The sequence below is a fragment of the Peromyscus californicus genome, unplaced genomic scaffold (genome assembly GCF_007827085.1).
Source record: "Peromyscus californicus insignis strain IS unplaced genomic scaffold, ASM782708v3 Scaffold_21__1_contigs__length_65335640, whole genome shotgun sequence".
Lineage (NCBI taxonomy): Eukaryota > Metazoa > Chordata > Mammalia > Rodentia > Cricetidae > Peromyscus > Peromyscus californicus.
This window is the reverse complement of record NW_026294514.1, coordinates 43382669-43399462: the sequence shown is the minus strand read 5'-3', so window position 1 is coordinate 43399462 and position 16794 is coordinate 43382669. Positions and strand designations below refer to the sequence as shown.

Sequence of the window (16794 nt, the reverse complement as noted above, 5' to 3'; positions counted from 1 at the left end):
AGTTTAGAGAACAGGAAGTTTGGGGGAAACTTGGTGGTATTTTTCTCAAAAACTGTAAGCTTTCTTGAGAAAAACTTCATAATCTCTCTCTAAAACTAAAAAGCCTTTCAGAACTTTCTTTCTCAGTTTCTCTTTCTGTGAGAATAAAATTAGAAACACCTGTAATGATATGCACAGAAAAATCACCTGTGGTTCACTCTAAGATAAAACAAAAAGACTACTTGGAACTAGACAAATAGCTCTGCTAGCACTGTCTCTTTTAAGCTAATATTAGAAAAACAGCATCCAGAAATCCCTCTGAAGCTACAACTTAGCCATACACGTGGGAAAGTGCAAGAGGAGGAAGCAATAAAGCCGAGGTGCGTCTGCACCTGTGCTGCCATGTAAAGGACTCTGTCTGGGGAGGATCTGAGCCAGGAAAGGATGGGGAAGGGACAGATTCCTCCCCAAAACATGCTGGACCTAAGCAAGCCTACTAAGTCAAAAAGAAAAATCAGTGTCTGTTTTCCGAGCAGTGAATGCAAGGGCATGGGGCGGGGGGACACTAAGGCAGATTCAAGGAGATAAGCCCCTACCTCCAGAAGCAGTTAGAAGAGGAACAAAGCCACCACTGTGGTGTTGGGGACTGTTTGTGAAGAAAAGGATGAGCTGGGACCAAACCAAGAGCTGTCTGGGAGGGAGTCTCTCTGAAGGAACTGTAGGAACGCTTTTTTTTTAAAGAGCTTTCACTTCTTTTTACTGACTAGCCTGGGGAGATGAGCAAGTCCCCAGGGATTTTTCCTTAGGGCACAAAAGCACCTTCCTCAAATAGACACCACTCACCATGGGGAAAGTGTCAGCAAAGAAAAACATATAACAAAGCCAGCCCTGGGAGAACAGGCATCTCCTTAATCCTGTGGTGAAAAAGCAAAAATCTTGACTCAAACCTCCCATGTTAAAGCTGAAATGTGACTTAGAAACTTTAGCCATGTAAAGGGAAATGAAAGTGGTTGACATGAGAGGCACTATGAGAAAGGTAGTTTGTAGTGGCATGGCAAAATAGAAAAGGCAGCTTGGGAAATGAAGTCTGATACACAATGATGCTATAGAGAAAAGCATACTGGGAAAGCCAGCCTAGGCAATATCTGCATGCCCAATTCCTCACTAGGCTCTGCAGCGTGCCTATTTCAGGTGAACCACTTCATTGGTGAACATAGGATGGGCTTGTGTGTTTGGAGACCGAGGGAAGCAGCACACTCTTGACAGGCAAACCCTGATTCTCTTATGTAGTCTCTTGAAGCACCTGATGTTCAGTAGGGGTGATGCCTTTTACATATCAGAGTCTGGCCGAAGTGCCGGGACATTTCTTCTTCCAATATGCTGCTGTAGGTATTGGGGCTGCCACAGCTCTGAATGGGTGGCATAGCTACAAGTGGGGCTCTTCTTCTGGGGACACCATAGAGGCATGGAGGCACTTCTAGTCACCTGCCATGGTGATGTCAGAACAACAGGCAGGTGCTGTTGTGAGGCCTGGGTGTGGAAGAGGCCAAAGATAGGCTCACTGGCCCTTTGTTTTAGGTGAAGACCATACATAGATGTATTCGTGATGGGGGAGGCACAACTCCAAGGTCCACAGGATTGGCTGGGGTGGTGCAGCCTAGTGAAAACCCCAGCTCCTTGTGTGACTGCTCTTTGATGATGAGGTATGTCCCCATCATTTCATTGTGTTTTCTATTTACAAAGGATTACAAGATGGCATTCATATTAAAGCCAAGATGACAGTGTGTCTAGGACATTGGGATCTAAGTAGGTGTCTCTTGGGATGTTTTCTTCTCATTCATGAGGGATGGATGTTGCTGAAGGTCTTCAATCGAGGGCCTCCTCTGTGGGGTAATTCTGATGATTTGGTGAATTAGGTTTTCAAGTTGCCCAGAGACATGAGCTGGAATGTCATAGGTCACTTTTATGATATTTCCCTCAACCTTTTCTAGGGTATTTTCTTGGAAGGGGTGGTACCCAGTGGTGATAAAATAGAGCAGCACACTCAGACTCTACACATCCACCTTCTTCTCAGCATAGCCCTCTCCTAGTACCAGTTCTGGGACATTAAAGGTCTTGGTCCCACATTGCCCTTGCAGTACAGTGCCAGTTCTACAGCTGGTGGTGATACCAAAGTCTGTCAGCTTGACATTGCCCTCCTCATCTAGAAGGATATTTTCAGAATTCAGGTCTCGATGGACAATGTCAAAGTCATGGTAAAACTTGATGATGGTTGAAATGATCTGCCTGAATATTTTCTGTGCCTCTTCCTCCTGCAACCTGCCCTCCTCCAATATTAGTTGGAACAAGTTTCTTCAGTCACAAAAAATGTTGTGGTGTTATAAGAATCTGGAAGAGGCAAATTATGTTAGGATGGTGTAGTTTATCCAGGGTTGTTATCTGACAGGTGAACCAGAAGTGCTTCTGTACATTGTCTATAAATTTTATGGCCAGAGGGTGCCTGTGACGAAATGATGGGCCAGTTTCACAGAGCCAAAAGCATCTTTGCCAATAATAAATAGAACCCTTTATGGACTTTTCAGGTTCCTCTTTAGGAGAGGCAGGCCATGAGGCTAGGTGGTCACTGTGCTCCTGTGTAGACAGATCTTTGTGAAGCCGCAACTCAACAACTAACAAGTTAGATCGCAGTGAAAAAGTTCCACAGGTTACTGAAATCAGCTCCCTGGTCTGTAGGGACAGAACTGCAGGCCAGTCCACAGCCTTATATACAGGACACTCATCCCTAACAGTGAGGTCTGAGCAAGAAATGGACCAATCACAGTAGGCTATATATAGCACACTGTGACTGTTTCCATTTTAGGTCCCAGGCACATTTCCCCTCCACTGTCTCACTCTATCCTCTCCAGGAGTCCGCTAGCAGTTTCCAAAAATGTGCAGTGTCCCAAGGGAACAGCTCCCTCCATCACTTCGGCCTGGTGTGTGTTCGAATGGGGGTCACTTACAAGGAGGTCCCTGTCACACTATGCATACCCATCCCTCTTGGTTTCATTTCATAATGTTGGAAATAACAGGACACTGCACTTTATAAAAACCTGAGCTGGATTCCACCATGATATCTATCTGGGCTCAGGGAATCCTGGCAATCATAGTATACATACTGCAGAAGGAGCTGCTAAAAATGTCCTGGGTGAATGAACCTGGCTCTCCAACTTGTGAGCTCTTCTGCTGTACAGCTGATGGACTGAGCCTTTTTTACAGCCTCTAGCAAGTGCTTTTAGTGGTTAGAGGCCAGGTTTAGACTTAGGATACCCTTTAAGCAGAAAGATGAAATGCAAGGAGTCAGGACACTTCTACCAAGGAGCTCATTCCTCATCTGGAGTGTAGCAGGCATTAAGAGGGAGAGTAGGGTAGTGAACAAAAGAGCCAGGTTTCCATGGCTCCTTTAGCCCTGGAAGAATCCGGGCTTTCTGGAGCAGCCTACTGCCACCTCTACACATCACGTGATAGCAATACATTGATGATCTTTCTCCCATTTGTACCAGCTGGCAGCACTTTGAAGTGAGCCCTTAGTGTGTGGTGGAGCAGCAAGATACAGCCGTGGCTGGATGGAACTCCATTCCATCAGGATGCTTGGGTCCCATGAACATTTTAACTGTCAGTCAAGAGGACTGGGATGTGCTGCTTGCCTAGTCGGCTCTTTTCTCAAGAGAAAAACATGGTGAGCATTTGTCACTGATCATCAGACGTTTGTTCCTCCTCAGAAGTTCCACTGTAGATTTCCACCTCGGGAGGACAGTTAACAGTCAGTGGAAGATGCTTCCTACTTTGGAGGAGATGAGATGGAAATATTTTAAACATCCTTTGAGTCCTCTGCTGCAACTCTTGAAAAGTGGTCCCTCTAAGAGAGGGCAATGTTGCTGAAGCAAGAAGAAAACACTAACTTGGGATGTCCACCTCAGGTTCATCACTTATTCAATACCACATATTCATTCATATTTTCTCTCTCTCTCTCCCTGTCCCCTCTCTCTCTCTCCATCTCTCTCTCCCTCTCCCTCTCCCTCTCTCTCTGTCTTTCAGGAGAAGGAGAATGGGATTAGAATGTCCCCAGGTTCTCCTGGTCCAGAGCCTGGTCTCCAAAGTCACCCATTTTGTTGTTCCTGCCTCCTGTAGCAGAATGTTTTTTGACTTCAAATCACTGTGTTCAATGCCCTGGTTCATGGCTATGGCACTTACTTGGCCAGATGGCTGCCTCCCATAGCACCAAGCAAGGAAGATGCTATGCTGACTCTTCTGCACTTTGAGGTTTCTTTCCTTCTGCTGGAATCCCCATTGATTCTGCAGCTAAGCATTGTTTCTCTTTATCACATGCACACCTGCATGATGATGTTTGAGTCATCTATTGCCTTGATTCAATCCACAAGGGTTCTACTGCTCCCAATACACCCTTGAGGAACACTGAAGTCAGTCTTCACATATAACTGGGAACCTAAGAGTTTGGGAAAGTTAGTAAACCTCACCAAAGCACCAAAGCAGTCAAAGCCTGTTCTGCAGGCTGGCCTCTCTAGATCTGGGGAGGGTCCAGCTAACTGGCATAGGCAGGCTGAAAGGGTTCCATATGCACACACAGGCATGATACCCAGGCCAAGCATTCCATTGTACTTCACAGCATAAGCAAAATTGCAGTGAGATGAGTCCCTGGCCAATCTTTAAGCCTGTGTTCAGCTTGAACCCCCAGTAGTGCAAGGTGGAGAGATTTCAGGAAGCTGAGGTTGCAGTCAGAAGAATCCTGCATTGAAATGCTGTCTATCAGCACTGGGGGACAAGTGGGAGGGATGGATGACATGGAGTGAATGTGTTTTCCAGGCTGAGCACTTGGACCTCTGTGTTGTAGTATGGACACAGATACTCAGACACATACACACTAGCTTTTATTTTAAACAAAGAATTATATGGAATAAGCTCTTTGACATCCTCTACCTGCAGCTCTCAAGAGGAGGAAGCACAAGCATTCTGACAAGTTATTTACAATTTCAGAAGTTTAGGTCCCATTAAGTGGCTTGATTGAGGTCACACAACAAATAAGGTTTCTGGGTCTCTTTGGTATGCAGGCTGTAGGACTCTTTGATCAGTTCCATCCATTTTCTTCATTTGCATTTCCCCATTGCCCTTGCAGTGTGGACCTGGTTCTATACTTTGATTCCAGACAAATATCTACGGTGCTGATATTGTGGACTGCAGCTAACAGGCTGTTCCTACTAGGTCACTAAGTAGACTTGTTCAGGTGTTGTTTCAAACAGCTAGGACAAGTAGATGATAATCCTGAGTTAAGCTTTGGGAACATTGTCATTTCAAGGGAACCTATAATTTTCTGTCTTTTGGGAGGAGTCTGCCTTTTTCTGCCAGTGAATCACTGTGAGCACATGGAAAACTTGTTTTGCAAAGTCAAACATTGTATTCTACCCTCTGTCCTGCTTCTTCTGAGAGAGTCCCGGCTTTGTGCTGGGCCCCTTTCCCTTCTTTGATGTGTTCTGGGCTTCAGCCCCTCAGCTGTAGCTCAGGTACTGGAGGAGAAAGCATTTACAGTTAGTATTCATCAGGTAACAGATGAGGGGGTTCCTGTGAGGTCCCTTCCTGCTCTGCAGAGGCTGCCCATCTCTGGGTCCCCATATACTGGGGAATTCTTTCTAGCTGGACCTAAGTGCATGCTGAAAGTCCTGCCCTCAGGACAAAATCTGTCCCTGCCTCCCTACAGAAGGCCTGTCTCTAAACACTATCACACAGGTGTGAGAGCCTTGCCATATCAATCTGGGGAAGATACCAGTATGCATCTCTTTTGAGCTGCAGGTGGCAAAAGAATCCTGAAAGGCATGCCTTCTTTCTCTTCCTCTGCCTCTGAAATGACTATTTCAATGTAGAAGCAGTTTGCAAATCAGGGTGCTGCCCAGGTGGCAAGGGCATTGCTTCTGAGAGTTTGCTGAATCTCATGCAAAGGACAGTCTTTTGTGGCCTCAGGGGAACTGGGTACAATCTGGTGGCTCTTCTTGGGACAACAAAAGAAAATGTAAACCATGAAGACACTTTTACCCCATGACGTGTCCTTAGGCAGGTGCCAATCTGAGAAAAGATGCCTGAAAGGTCAAGGGCAGGATCACTGGCTCTTGGTTTATGGAGAAAAGCAGAAGTGGAGGAGTTTGTGTGGTATTGGAAGGTCTATGGCCAGGGTCCCAATCTTTACAGAGGTCCTTCACATAAGCCTAAGGTTCTGCAGAACCTTTCAGGGTGAGAAACATGCCCGTGTTTTTCTCAGAATTTCTCTTCTGCACCGATGCACAGATGATGTTCCAGTCACATCCAAGGTCACAGAACACAGCTAAGAGGGTGTGTCCTGGGCAGGTCTCACTTGGAAGAGTCTGTGAACTTTGTTCATGTTTGGTGGACCATGGGTGTTTCTGATATCTTGTAGCGGGTGACTTCTGTGGTGCAACTGCCTAAAGTTGGTGACTGAGGGTTTTCAGCTGCCCAGACACATGACCAGGAATCACGGGTACCACTATTAGGATGTGGTCCTGCCGTCTATGAGTGGTGTTCCCTAAGCAGGGGAGGTGGTCAGTGCTCATAACTCAGGGAGCATCCTGCCCAGACTCCACCCATCATTCTCCTCAGATCCTTTTCTGAGAAAGAGTTATGGAGCATTGAAGGGCTCAGGCCTAGTGTCCAACTCTAACCTTGCTGTCTGCATCCAAGTGGGTGCTTTAGGCCTTGTTTTGTGGCAGTATTTGATCACTGTTTTGGTCTGTTCAGATTATGTCTGGGCCTCTTCTTCCTGCAGCCATCAAGCTTCCTCCTCAGCACATTCAGATATTAAGTCAAAACAGATGATATCATGATGTGGGACAGGCAGGTTGCATTCGGATGCTGTTACCTCTGGAGAAGGGGCATTTCCGACAAAAATGTAGTACAGATGCTTCTCTGTGCTTTCCAGGATAGGTATTTTGTGCCCCCTGGGACCCTGTGAGGACAGAGTACGTTAATTTTCAGAGTGTTGTCCACCCAACTATATTAAGAAGCACCACATGCTTACTCCTGAGGTCTCCTTCTGAACAAGCAGGCCTAGTGGTACGGTTGAGGCCCTACGTTGCTCCTCTTCTGAGAGGTACTTGGAAAATCTCAACCCATGAACTGAAAACCAAGACAACACAGGTACATCTGAGTCCCATAGGTTGCAAAATTCTGCTCCCTGGAATATAGGCATAAAATTGCTACCCAGACCACGGACCTACCTGCTGCTGCTTTTTCACTCACAACTGCTCCATGTGAACAAGAAATAGACAGCACACTTCTCAAATTAGCCTACAGTAGCTGTCTCTACGTTTCCCTCAAGGACCGTTTTTCTCCTATGATAATGCTAAGCATCTACAGAATGGTTGAATGAGAATGATCCCCCTGGGCTCATAAGCTCATTTCTTGGTCCCCATTCATAGAACTGCTTGGGAAGGATTAGGAGGAGTGGCCATGTTGGAGCTGGTGTCTCACTAGGGGTGGGTTTTGAGGTTTCCAAAGCCCATGCCTTTCTCAGTGATTCCCTCTCTGCCTCCTACTTGTGGGTGTGGGTGCACTCTTAGCTGATCTTAACCATGTCTTTGCTCTAACATCATGGACACTAATTGTGTAAAATGTGAGGCTGAATTAAACACACTCTTTTATAAGTTTTTGGCCTTGATCATGATGTCTTATTACAGCAAAAAAAAAAAAAAAAAAAAAAAAAAAAAAAAAAAAAAAAAAAAAAAAAAAAAAAAAAAAAAACTAAGACACCTTAGTAGTTTTTGCCTCAGTGGGTCAAAGAGGCCAATATTTACTTATTCAGAAGTCTAAGCCAGTATGATGTGTCAGGGGCCTTTGCGGCTGAGTACCTCAGATCATTTCAGGCTTAAGAAGGAGGTTGTTGAGGAAGAAGGCATAAATAGTCCTGCCCAGCTGGGATGCCTATGCACCACAACAATGACCAGCATGGCAAGATATCCAGTTTGTCAGAGAGCTCCAGAAACGCAGCTCTTCTACGCTGAGGCCAGTGCTGGGACAGGCATGGGGAGATGCAGCTGCCCTTGAGTCAACCTTCTTATAAGTGATCCCGACCCAGACCTCTGCAAGGAGCTCCAGTAAACACACTGCTTGAACAAGCTCGACTTGGGTAGAATAATTTCTTCAGGCTGATGTTAGTATCGGATCTGGGGTACACTGACATTTTCCATGTTTGTCCAAGGAATGCCTCTGACCACACACTTAAGGAAGGCAGGAGGCAGCCGAGTCTTGCTCCATGGTCTGTGTTCCACGGTTTCTGCCAGTGGCCGCTGCCTGGATATGGACTTGGTAGATGACTTCACATAGTATGTACTCAAATGTTCACTCTAGCTTTAAATGACTCATGAGGGGCTCTGGGGATTGGTGTCCTAGCCCATGGCAAAAGCACTTCTGGTGAGCTTTCTCTCCAGCCCCCTGTGGAACAAGCCTGGACAAACTCTGTTTAAGAGAGAGTCTGTACCCTCAGATTCTCCATCCTGAGGCACCTCCTACCTTTTCACTCATGTCATGTGTTCAGGTCGGTATTAGGGTCCATTCTGACTGAGTTCCACACCCAGGGTTTAGTCAACTCAGATCAGAACGCCACCATCTTCCTCCTCTGGCATGGCCATCATGGCTGCCACCAGTGTGGTTGAACTCAGTGGCCAGCATCTGCTAGTGTGTCACTTCAGGTTCCTTCAAGTGGACTGCCCTGGAGCAGACCCTCAGAGCACAGCTTCTAGCCACCGATGGACCAATCAGAGTTGAGCACAGCCTGAAGGGCAGCACCAGGACTTGCTGCTATAGCAACATGTCCTCATGCCTTTGTCTGACCCTTGGCACTCTGACCCCACACCTCACTCAATGATAGGCCAGGTCGTTTCCAGCAAGCATTTTAAGGTTTCCTGCTCCTGCACCATGGCTTCTATTCCTCATCTCTGCCCCAAAAACCTGTCGTCACTGTTCTAGCAATGCAAAAATTACAGCTCTTAATCTCAAAGGGAATGAGAGACAGTTAATTCTGGAACAAAATTTGATTGATACGTCCCAGGAAATACAGATTCGGATTACCTCAGGTTCCATGCTCCCACATGGAAGAAGTTTCAGGGTAATACCAGAAAAAAGATAAATTAAGGCAGATCAAAAATACATTGGTGGAAACATTTAGAGGGCAATTCCAAAAGGCAGTGGAGTGGTGGGTACCAAAGACTCCTAACTCTGAATGAAGTATAAAATTTGACAAAGCTACAGTAAGGGAAGATCAGGAACTTTATTGTTCTTTGTATCTTAGAAGATTCTCTTTATTATGAAAGGTAATGGGAGTCATTTTCCTACAGGGAACCTGTAGTTGCGATGTAAAATAAATAAATAAATTTAATTAAAACAATCAAAGAAAGTATAAGTCTCACGTTGATTGCTTTGGGGATGTGTGTCTTCCTCGGGGATCCTTTTGTTGAGCCGAAACCAGGTAAGACTGTCCCCATCTCTTTATGCAGAGAGACACAGGTTTATTGACAAGAACTTTAGATCTCAATCCTGGCCATCTTCCTCTAACCCACACTGCCTCAGACTCTGATTACACAGAGTGAGGACCGGGAGGATGGGGATGGGGAGGACCAGGTGAGGATGCTGAATGAGGACCAGGTGAGGATGCTGAATGAGGACCAGGTGAGGATGCTGAAGGAGGACCAGGTGAGGATGCTGAATGAGGACCAGGTGAGGATGCTGAAGGAGGACCAGGTGAGGATGCTGAAGGAGGACCAGGTGAGGATGCTGAAGGAGGACCAGGTAAGGATGCTGAAGGAGGACCAGGTGAGGATGCTGAATGAGGACCAGGTGAGGATGCTGAAGGAGGACCAGGTGAGGATGCTGAAGGAGGACCAGGTGAGGATGCTGAATGAGGACCAGGTGAGGATGCTGAAGGAGGACCAGGTGAGGATGCTGAAGGAGGACCAGGTGAGGATGCTGAATGAGGACCGGGAGGATGGAGATGGGGAGGACCAGGTGAGGATGCTGAATGAGGACCAGGTGAGGATGCTGAATGAGGACCAGGTGAGGATGCTGAATGAGGACCAGGTGAGGATGCTGAATGAGGACCAGGTGAGGATGCTGAAGGAGGACCAGGTGAGGATGCTGAATGAGGACCAGGTGAGGATGCTGAAGGAGGACCAGGTGAGGATGCTGAAGGAGGACCAGGTGAGGATGCTGAATGAGGACCAGGTGAGGATGCTGAATGAGGACCAGGTGAGGATGCTGAAGGAGGACCAGGTGAGGATGCTGAAGGAGGACCAGGTGAGCATGTGAATAAGGGCAGCTCTGTATGGACAGCAGGTCAGGCAAGCTCTCTCTAGAGTGGTGTCTGCTGCACAGGTGAACTCAAGGCACTTTAGAGATCATATGCGAAGCGTGGTTTGACTGGGTTGGCATAAATATCACAGTTGGAGTATGGGAAGGAAATAATACACAGTTTTGTCATATGATCCTTTTGAGGTTGAGGAACCTGGTATTTCCCCTCATACAGAGTGGGAGAGACATGAGCATAAGACAGAAAACCCCAGAGCTAAAGGTTTGGGAGTGGGGTGGAAAGGAAGGAGGGAGGATGAAGGGAGAGAGAAAATAAGGGGGGGAGAGAAAGGATGGAAACTAGAGAGACAGATATAGATGGGTGGGTTAGAGTGCATTTCTTGGGTTCAACCCACTTTACTCACATCTCTGTTAATTTGTGTATAATTTATAAAGGAGAGAAACTTTACCAAAAACGGTCATTGTGTTGTTGTATGAAAGTAGTCATAAAGCAGTACAGGATAGCTAAGTTCACCAAAGGTTCAGGACCGATACAACCATGGAGACACTAAGGAAAGGAGCAGGTGTTCTCTCCAGCTCCAAGACGGGGACAGCAACTAGCGACCTATCGTAAACAGACAGGTAAGATTAATCAGGTGTTCACTTGAGATTTAGAACTAAGGAACTTGAGGAATTGTCCTTGGCAGTAGGAGCTGAAATCAAAAGGGAGCGGTTGCTCAAAAGGCCATTCCAGTTCAAGGTTTATGTAAATAAAAAAAAATGTATAACAAAGTGAAGATTGTAGTTTCCACGAGTCGTTGAGCAGAGTGACAGCCCATAGCATATACGTGGTGAGGTTCCTGGGCTGTCTTGAAGTCCAGTCGAACTTGCAGTTCTCATGTGCAGGGAGTCCCAGTCTGCCTGCCACCCATGTTCCTGGGGTTCCCAGACAGTGACATTCCTCACCCCCGAGTGCATCATTCCAGGAAATCACCTTTTTAATCTTGCTAGTTCTATAGTACCTATGTGAGCTTGACCGAAGCAGAGCTCTATGGACCTGGGTTAAATCTGTGATTCTCAGAGTAATGAATGTTTCCCCTCCTTAACACCCCCGACAGCTTTCTGTTGGAGAGTGAGCTCAGGGCTGCTGCTAAGCAAGGGCTATGTCCCCAGCCAGCAGTTACTTAACTCTGTAGCATCAGTGTCCAACACCTATATGCTGAGGTAGTGTTGGTGACAGATTAAATAGGGCAATAAAATCAACCTGTATTGTAGTTGTTTCTTTAAAAATAAACAAAACTCTTTTGGAGCTCACCACTCAGGTCCCAGATAAATACACAAAGACTCACTATTATTTATGAATGCCTGACCTTAGCCTGGTTTGTTTCTTGGCAGTTTTTCTGACTTCCATTATCCCAGTTCTCTTTACCTCTTGCTTCTGGGCTTCCTACTTTTCTTTATTCTATATATCTTTCTTTTCTTCTTATTCCATGGCTGGCCCCTGGCATCCTCCTCTCCTTTTTTGCCCATTCCCCCTTCTTCTCTTGACCCTAGTTTACTTCTGTTTATTCTCTCTGCATGCCAGCCTCTCCTATCCTCTATCCTGCCTCACTATTGGCCGTTCAGCTCTTTATTAGACCATCAGGTGTTTTAGGCAGGCAAAGTAACACAGCTTCACAGAGTTGAACAAATGCGACAAAAAAGAATGCAACACGCCGGGCAGTGGTGGGGCACGCCTTTAATCCCAGCACTCGGGAGGCAGAGGCAGGGGGATCGCTATGAGTTCGAGGCCAGCCTGGTCTACAGAGTGAGATCCAGGACAGGCACCAAAGCTACATAGACAAACCCTGTCTCAAAAAACCAAAAAGCAAAAACAAAACAACAACAAAAAAAACACTCTTTGGGGTTGGGGACTTAGCTCAGTGGTAGAGTGCTTGCCAAGCAAGCGCAAGGACCTGGGTTCGATCCTCAGCTGCACCACACACACACAAAAAAGAATAAGAATGCAACACATCTTTGCATCCTTAAACAAACATTCCACAGCATAGATGAATGTAACACACCCTAAACAAATATTCCACAACACTGCAAAATGTTAAGTGCATGGCAATATTCACAATTTATTGGTTGCTTCCCACCCCTTCTTCCTATTTTAATGCTTTTCACACCATGAAACTCTCCTAGTTAGCTATGTAGGGTGCCTAGGAACTGGAGAGAACTTACAGAGTCCAGGAAATTTCCCTGTCTCTGAACACAGGAAACTCTAAGATATATCAACACACCTTTATCTCCCTCTCAAAAGAACTGGAAAATCTACCAGTAAGCACTTAGACAGAAGGATCCAAACTTCTACTGCACCCTGTCCTGATCTTATTCCTTAACAGATGTTGAGTCTGAGACGTCTTGGCCCCAGAGAGAAGTCATATTCCAGTTGGGCTTTTGTACAGGAAAAAAAGCAGGAAACCAGTGAGAGATGCCCTGTGTACAGGAAGGAAGGGAGCTGGTGAGAGATGTACTTTATTTAACTTTTCTTATTTGAGATAACCTGGGCATCACCGTGGGATGGAGATTAAACTCTTGGATCTCCCTACAATTGGCTCACTCATGGAGGGATTTTCCAAGGACAAGAATGAAATCTCTATTCAAAGAATCCCTCATGTTAAGAGTTCTTCACAATCTTGATAGCTAAGTCTCCTCTCTGTTCTGAAATTCCAAATGAACACCCTCAAAACAACCATTCTCTTTTTGAGAATCGGGGCTTCTTTTCCTTTGATTGACGTTGGGGACCCTAGGACAGGTACAGGTCTAATTTTCCCTGTCTGAATTCAGAGAAGACAAAATGCATTTAGGAAGCTTCACTGACAACCATGACCAGTTATGTCCAAACATTTGAATCTATGACCCAATAGAATAATGTGCCCAACAAAGATGTGATTTTAATTGTAGTAAACAACCCTAGGCAGGAGAGGGCCTTCCTCATTCACTCCAGCAGGGACAGCCCGAGAGGCTCCTGGGCAAGTGGACCTCTAAAGTTCCTGTTGTACACAGAGGGCCGAGTGGCTGGACAACTGCCCTTCATCTTGCCTCACCTCTTTTGATGTCCTGGGGCTGTGTATACCATGTGCCAGCTCCACTACCTCATGTGACTGCCTTACCTGCGCCATGCCAGAGTACTTTGCCTACCTTTGTTAGAACTGAGAACACACACACACACACACACACACACACTAAACAATGGCGACTCCAGGGCCCTTTATTTTGTAGAGAAAGTGTGACCTTGCCAGGTGCAGATGGCTCAGCAGATCGTGGTTTGTTCTCCTGCCCTGGTGGTCTCAGCAATGAGACAGAATGTCTGAGGGAGTAGAGCATTTTTTCTCGGTCCCATATAGAGGTGACCTGGGGTCACTATTGCAGAGGGAGGGATATTTCTCCATAGCCAAAAATGCCCTGGTATCACTCAGAGGGACTCTAAAATAGTCACATTGAGAGTCTAATAATTCTGCTGGCATTGCTGCCCATGCCAAGGTAGGTGTGGTGGTATTGGCCTCTTCTCAGGTGAATGAAGCAAAGAGGTCCCCTGGCTTGAGGAAGGAGCAGCAGTCAAGCAAGAGAGATCCACCTCTTCCTGGAGAACCAGTCAATACAGCCGGAATGTGAAGGCCCTGTGGGCAGCAGGGCCCTGAATAATGACTTCCGAGGTTGAGACTAGATTCTAGGTACTGTGGCAGGAACTAGGTTTGCTTAAGAGGAAGAAAACTGGGCACATATCTGAGGGTGTTTCTGGAGAGGTGTGTCTGAGGTAGTAAGACCCTCCTAAATGTTTTGTGTGGAATGTTTCCTCAAGCTGCATCCCCAGCTGTAAAAAAAAAAAAAAAAAAAAATGGAGAAACCAACAGGAGCATCAACATTCAGCTGTCTGGGATTCTTGAATGTGGACACAATGTGACCAGTTTCTCTCACTCCTTTACCCTGCTTCCCCACCATGACATACTGTACTATCAAATATCAAAATTTCCTTGGGGGCCTGCCCTGAGGAGATTTCTCCCAGAGTCCTGGAGAAGACTCTACAAATGAGGAACCTTTAGGCTAATCTGAGGGAATGAATCTAAGTACATGCAGCAGTGATAGCCATCTTCATGTCCTACCCAAAAGGGGAGTGAGTAGAGGAGGTGGGGCCAGATAAGGCCTGGAATAAGTCAGAAAGGGAGTTTGTGGGCTCAAAACATGTTCTTATAAGTGGTTAGGTGTAATGTTATAAGTTTATCATAAAGGATGTGGTTTAGCTGCTGTGTGCAGTGGGTGGAGTTGGTGCCGGAGCTCCCCTCCAAATGCCAAGGACGTGGTCCTGGACGCGGTGAAGGCTTACAAGGGGAGGGTCATCCTGGGATAACATCCCCTAGGTCTGACTTTCTAAGAAAGTGTAAGGAAGAGAAAAGATTGGCTGCAAGGCTGCAGAGCCAAGCCTGCCACCTAGCTGTGCAGTGAGAGCTGGGTCACTCTAGAGCTGTGTTAGGACACTGGATGTGGCAACTGTCTGGATGGGTCACACCAAGGGAGAGGTGTATGAAAGGTGACTGAGGTCAGGACTGTGTGTCCAGGGGGTAGCCGTGAGAATGACTAAAATGGATATGTCTGATGGGGAGCCTGTTCTGAAAAGCAAGTCAGGATGGGGGAGAGATCCCGGGTCTGGGGCATGTCCAGTAGGGCTAATAAAAACGGCTCTTTCCTGGGAGCCTTGACTGGTTGGTGTGGCCCAGGTACTCACCCTCAGGAGAGGCCTTATTCAGCCTTGTTTTCCTTTTTCTCACAAGGACACAGTGCACCTTAACTCGGTCTCAGACACAGGCACAGTGTTCAGTGTAGGGAGCCATGCAGCCTAGTCTCTGATCAGCATATGAATGCCTGTCCAAGGGGTCTCTGCATGGCAAAGCCTGTAGAGATGGTCTCTCACTTGGCAAAGAACAGTGGACCTCAGGCATTGCAGAACTTGGCTGAATTCATGCAGCTTGTAGGCTCTTTTCTCTCTCATTGTACTGTTGATTCTTCGATGGTTTTTAATTTTACCGTTCTGGAAAGGAGGGTAAGGCATGATTACCACAGACTAGGGAAAAAGCCTCAGAAACACACACAGTGACAACTGCTGAGAGTAAGTTCCCTGGACACCAAGCATATAGAGCCAATGGTAGGATCTGGTATGCTCCAGGAGGAAAAAATGCAATGCAAAATGTGGGATGAATGCTTCCATTTTTACCATACACAGGAGCTTCTATTGGTGAAAGAAAAGTGGTGTGGTAGTACAGGAAAAGAGGGCCTTACCAAAGTCTGCCTTTTACAGAGATTGACACTTGGGACCCTCTTGTAGAAAAGGGAACTATTTCAAAGCATATCTTACAGTCATGAAATACTTGTTGGAGCTTGGATACTGTTGTCCTTAAAGCATTGTACCCATGTCTATTAATTTTTAATTTGGAACTACAAGTAGCTGCTGTGAGTACTGTGAGAGCAGGATATGTGTGGCTGGATATTTAGTTAAGCCTGCAAAAATGCTAAACTCCATGTCTAGAATGAAGTCGTGTGGGGGTTGGGAAAGTGTGTTTGGGGAATCATAAAGTGAAGCAATGAGGGCTTATATAACGACCACGATGTCTTTCTTAAAATGTGATGTTTTCTTAAAAGTCAAAAAGTAGAGACAGTAATAAAACTGTTCATGTATCCTGGGAGAAAATCTCTGTTGAAGTATAAATAAAGATGGCTCAAGCTACCTGGGGTCACTTGAGTGCCTTCCACCTGGTGGTCAGATTTCTTCCTCACATGGACATCCCTTCCCGGGCAGTCCCGAACACACTAAGTACCCTGTTCTTCATACTGAAAGTTTAGAAGCATTGGATTATGATTCCAGCAACACCTGGATGGCGCAAGGTAAGAAAGGACTGAGGCGACCATCCCACACAAGAGCTCCAGCAAGAGGATTTGGGTTGGGCATATGCAGCCATGTTTCTACCCTCCTAACCTTAACCCACGGACCTTGGATCACATTCCCAAAGCAGGTCCTAAGAAAGGCTGGCAGGAGGGAGGCAGAAAGATCTGAGGTGGAAATGGAGTCTCCTCTTGTGCTTAGGTATGCAAAGTAAGCATTTTTCACCAGCCCCTTACCATGGACAGCAGAGAGAAGGTTCCTGCTGGTCATTTGCTTTAGGATTGTTTTTAGTATGTATGCATCTTAAAAATTTATTGATTTTATGTCCTGGCCACAGTTTCCCCTCCCTCCTCTCCTCCCTGTCTCTCCCCTTCATCCTGTTTGTCCCCCACTCTCAATCCACCCCTCCTCTGCTTCGATTCAGGAAAGGGCAGGATTTGGTTGCAGCCAAAGCCTCTGCTACAGACCCTGAGACCTGAGACTGCGTGGGGACTTCCCTTTGAGAGATTATAGACATTTCCCCAGGGCCTCACTTATGCCAGGCATGTGCCCCAGGA

At 46.4% G+C, this 16794-nt stretch overlaps 1 protein-coding gene across 1 annotated transcript in view; it reads left to right on the top strand.

Annotated features, from left to right (window-relative positions):
* The window catches only part of LOC128118040 (putative serine/threonine-protein kinase SIK1B), a 64479-nt gene extending 54138 nt beyond the window's left edge, over window positions 1-10341 (top strand). Inside the window, exon 2 of the mRNA XM_052750608.1 lies at window positions 9622-10341. Within this exon, the coding sequence (XP_052606568.1) occupies window positions 9622-10341 (720 nt within the window). The remainder of the gene's footprint in view (window positions 1-9621) is intronic.
* The last annotated feature ends 6453 nt before the right edge of the window (window positions 10342-16794 follow it).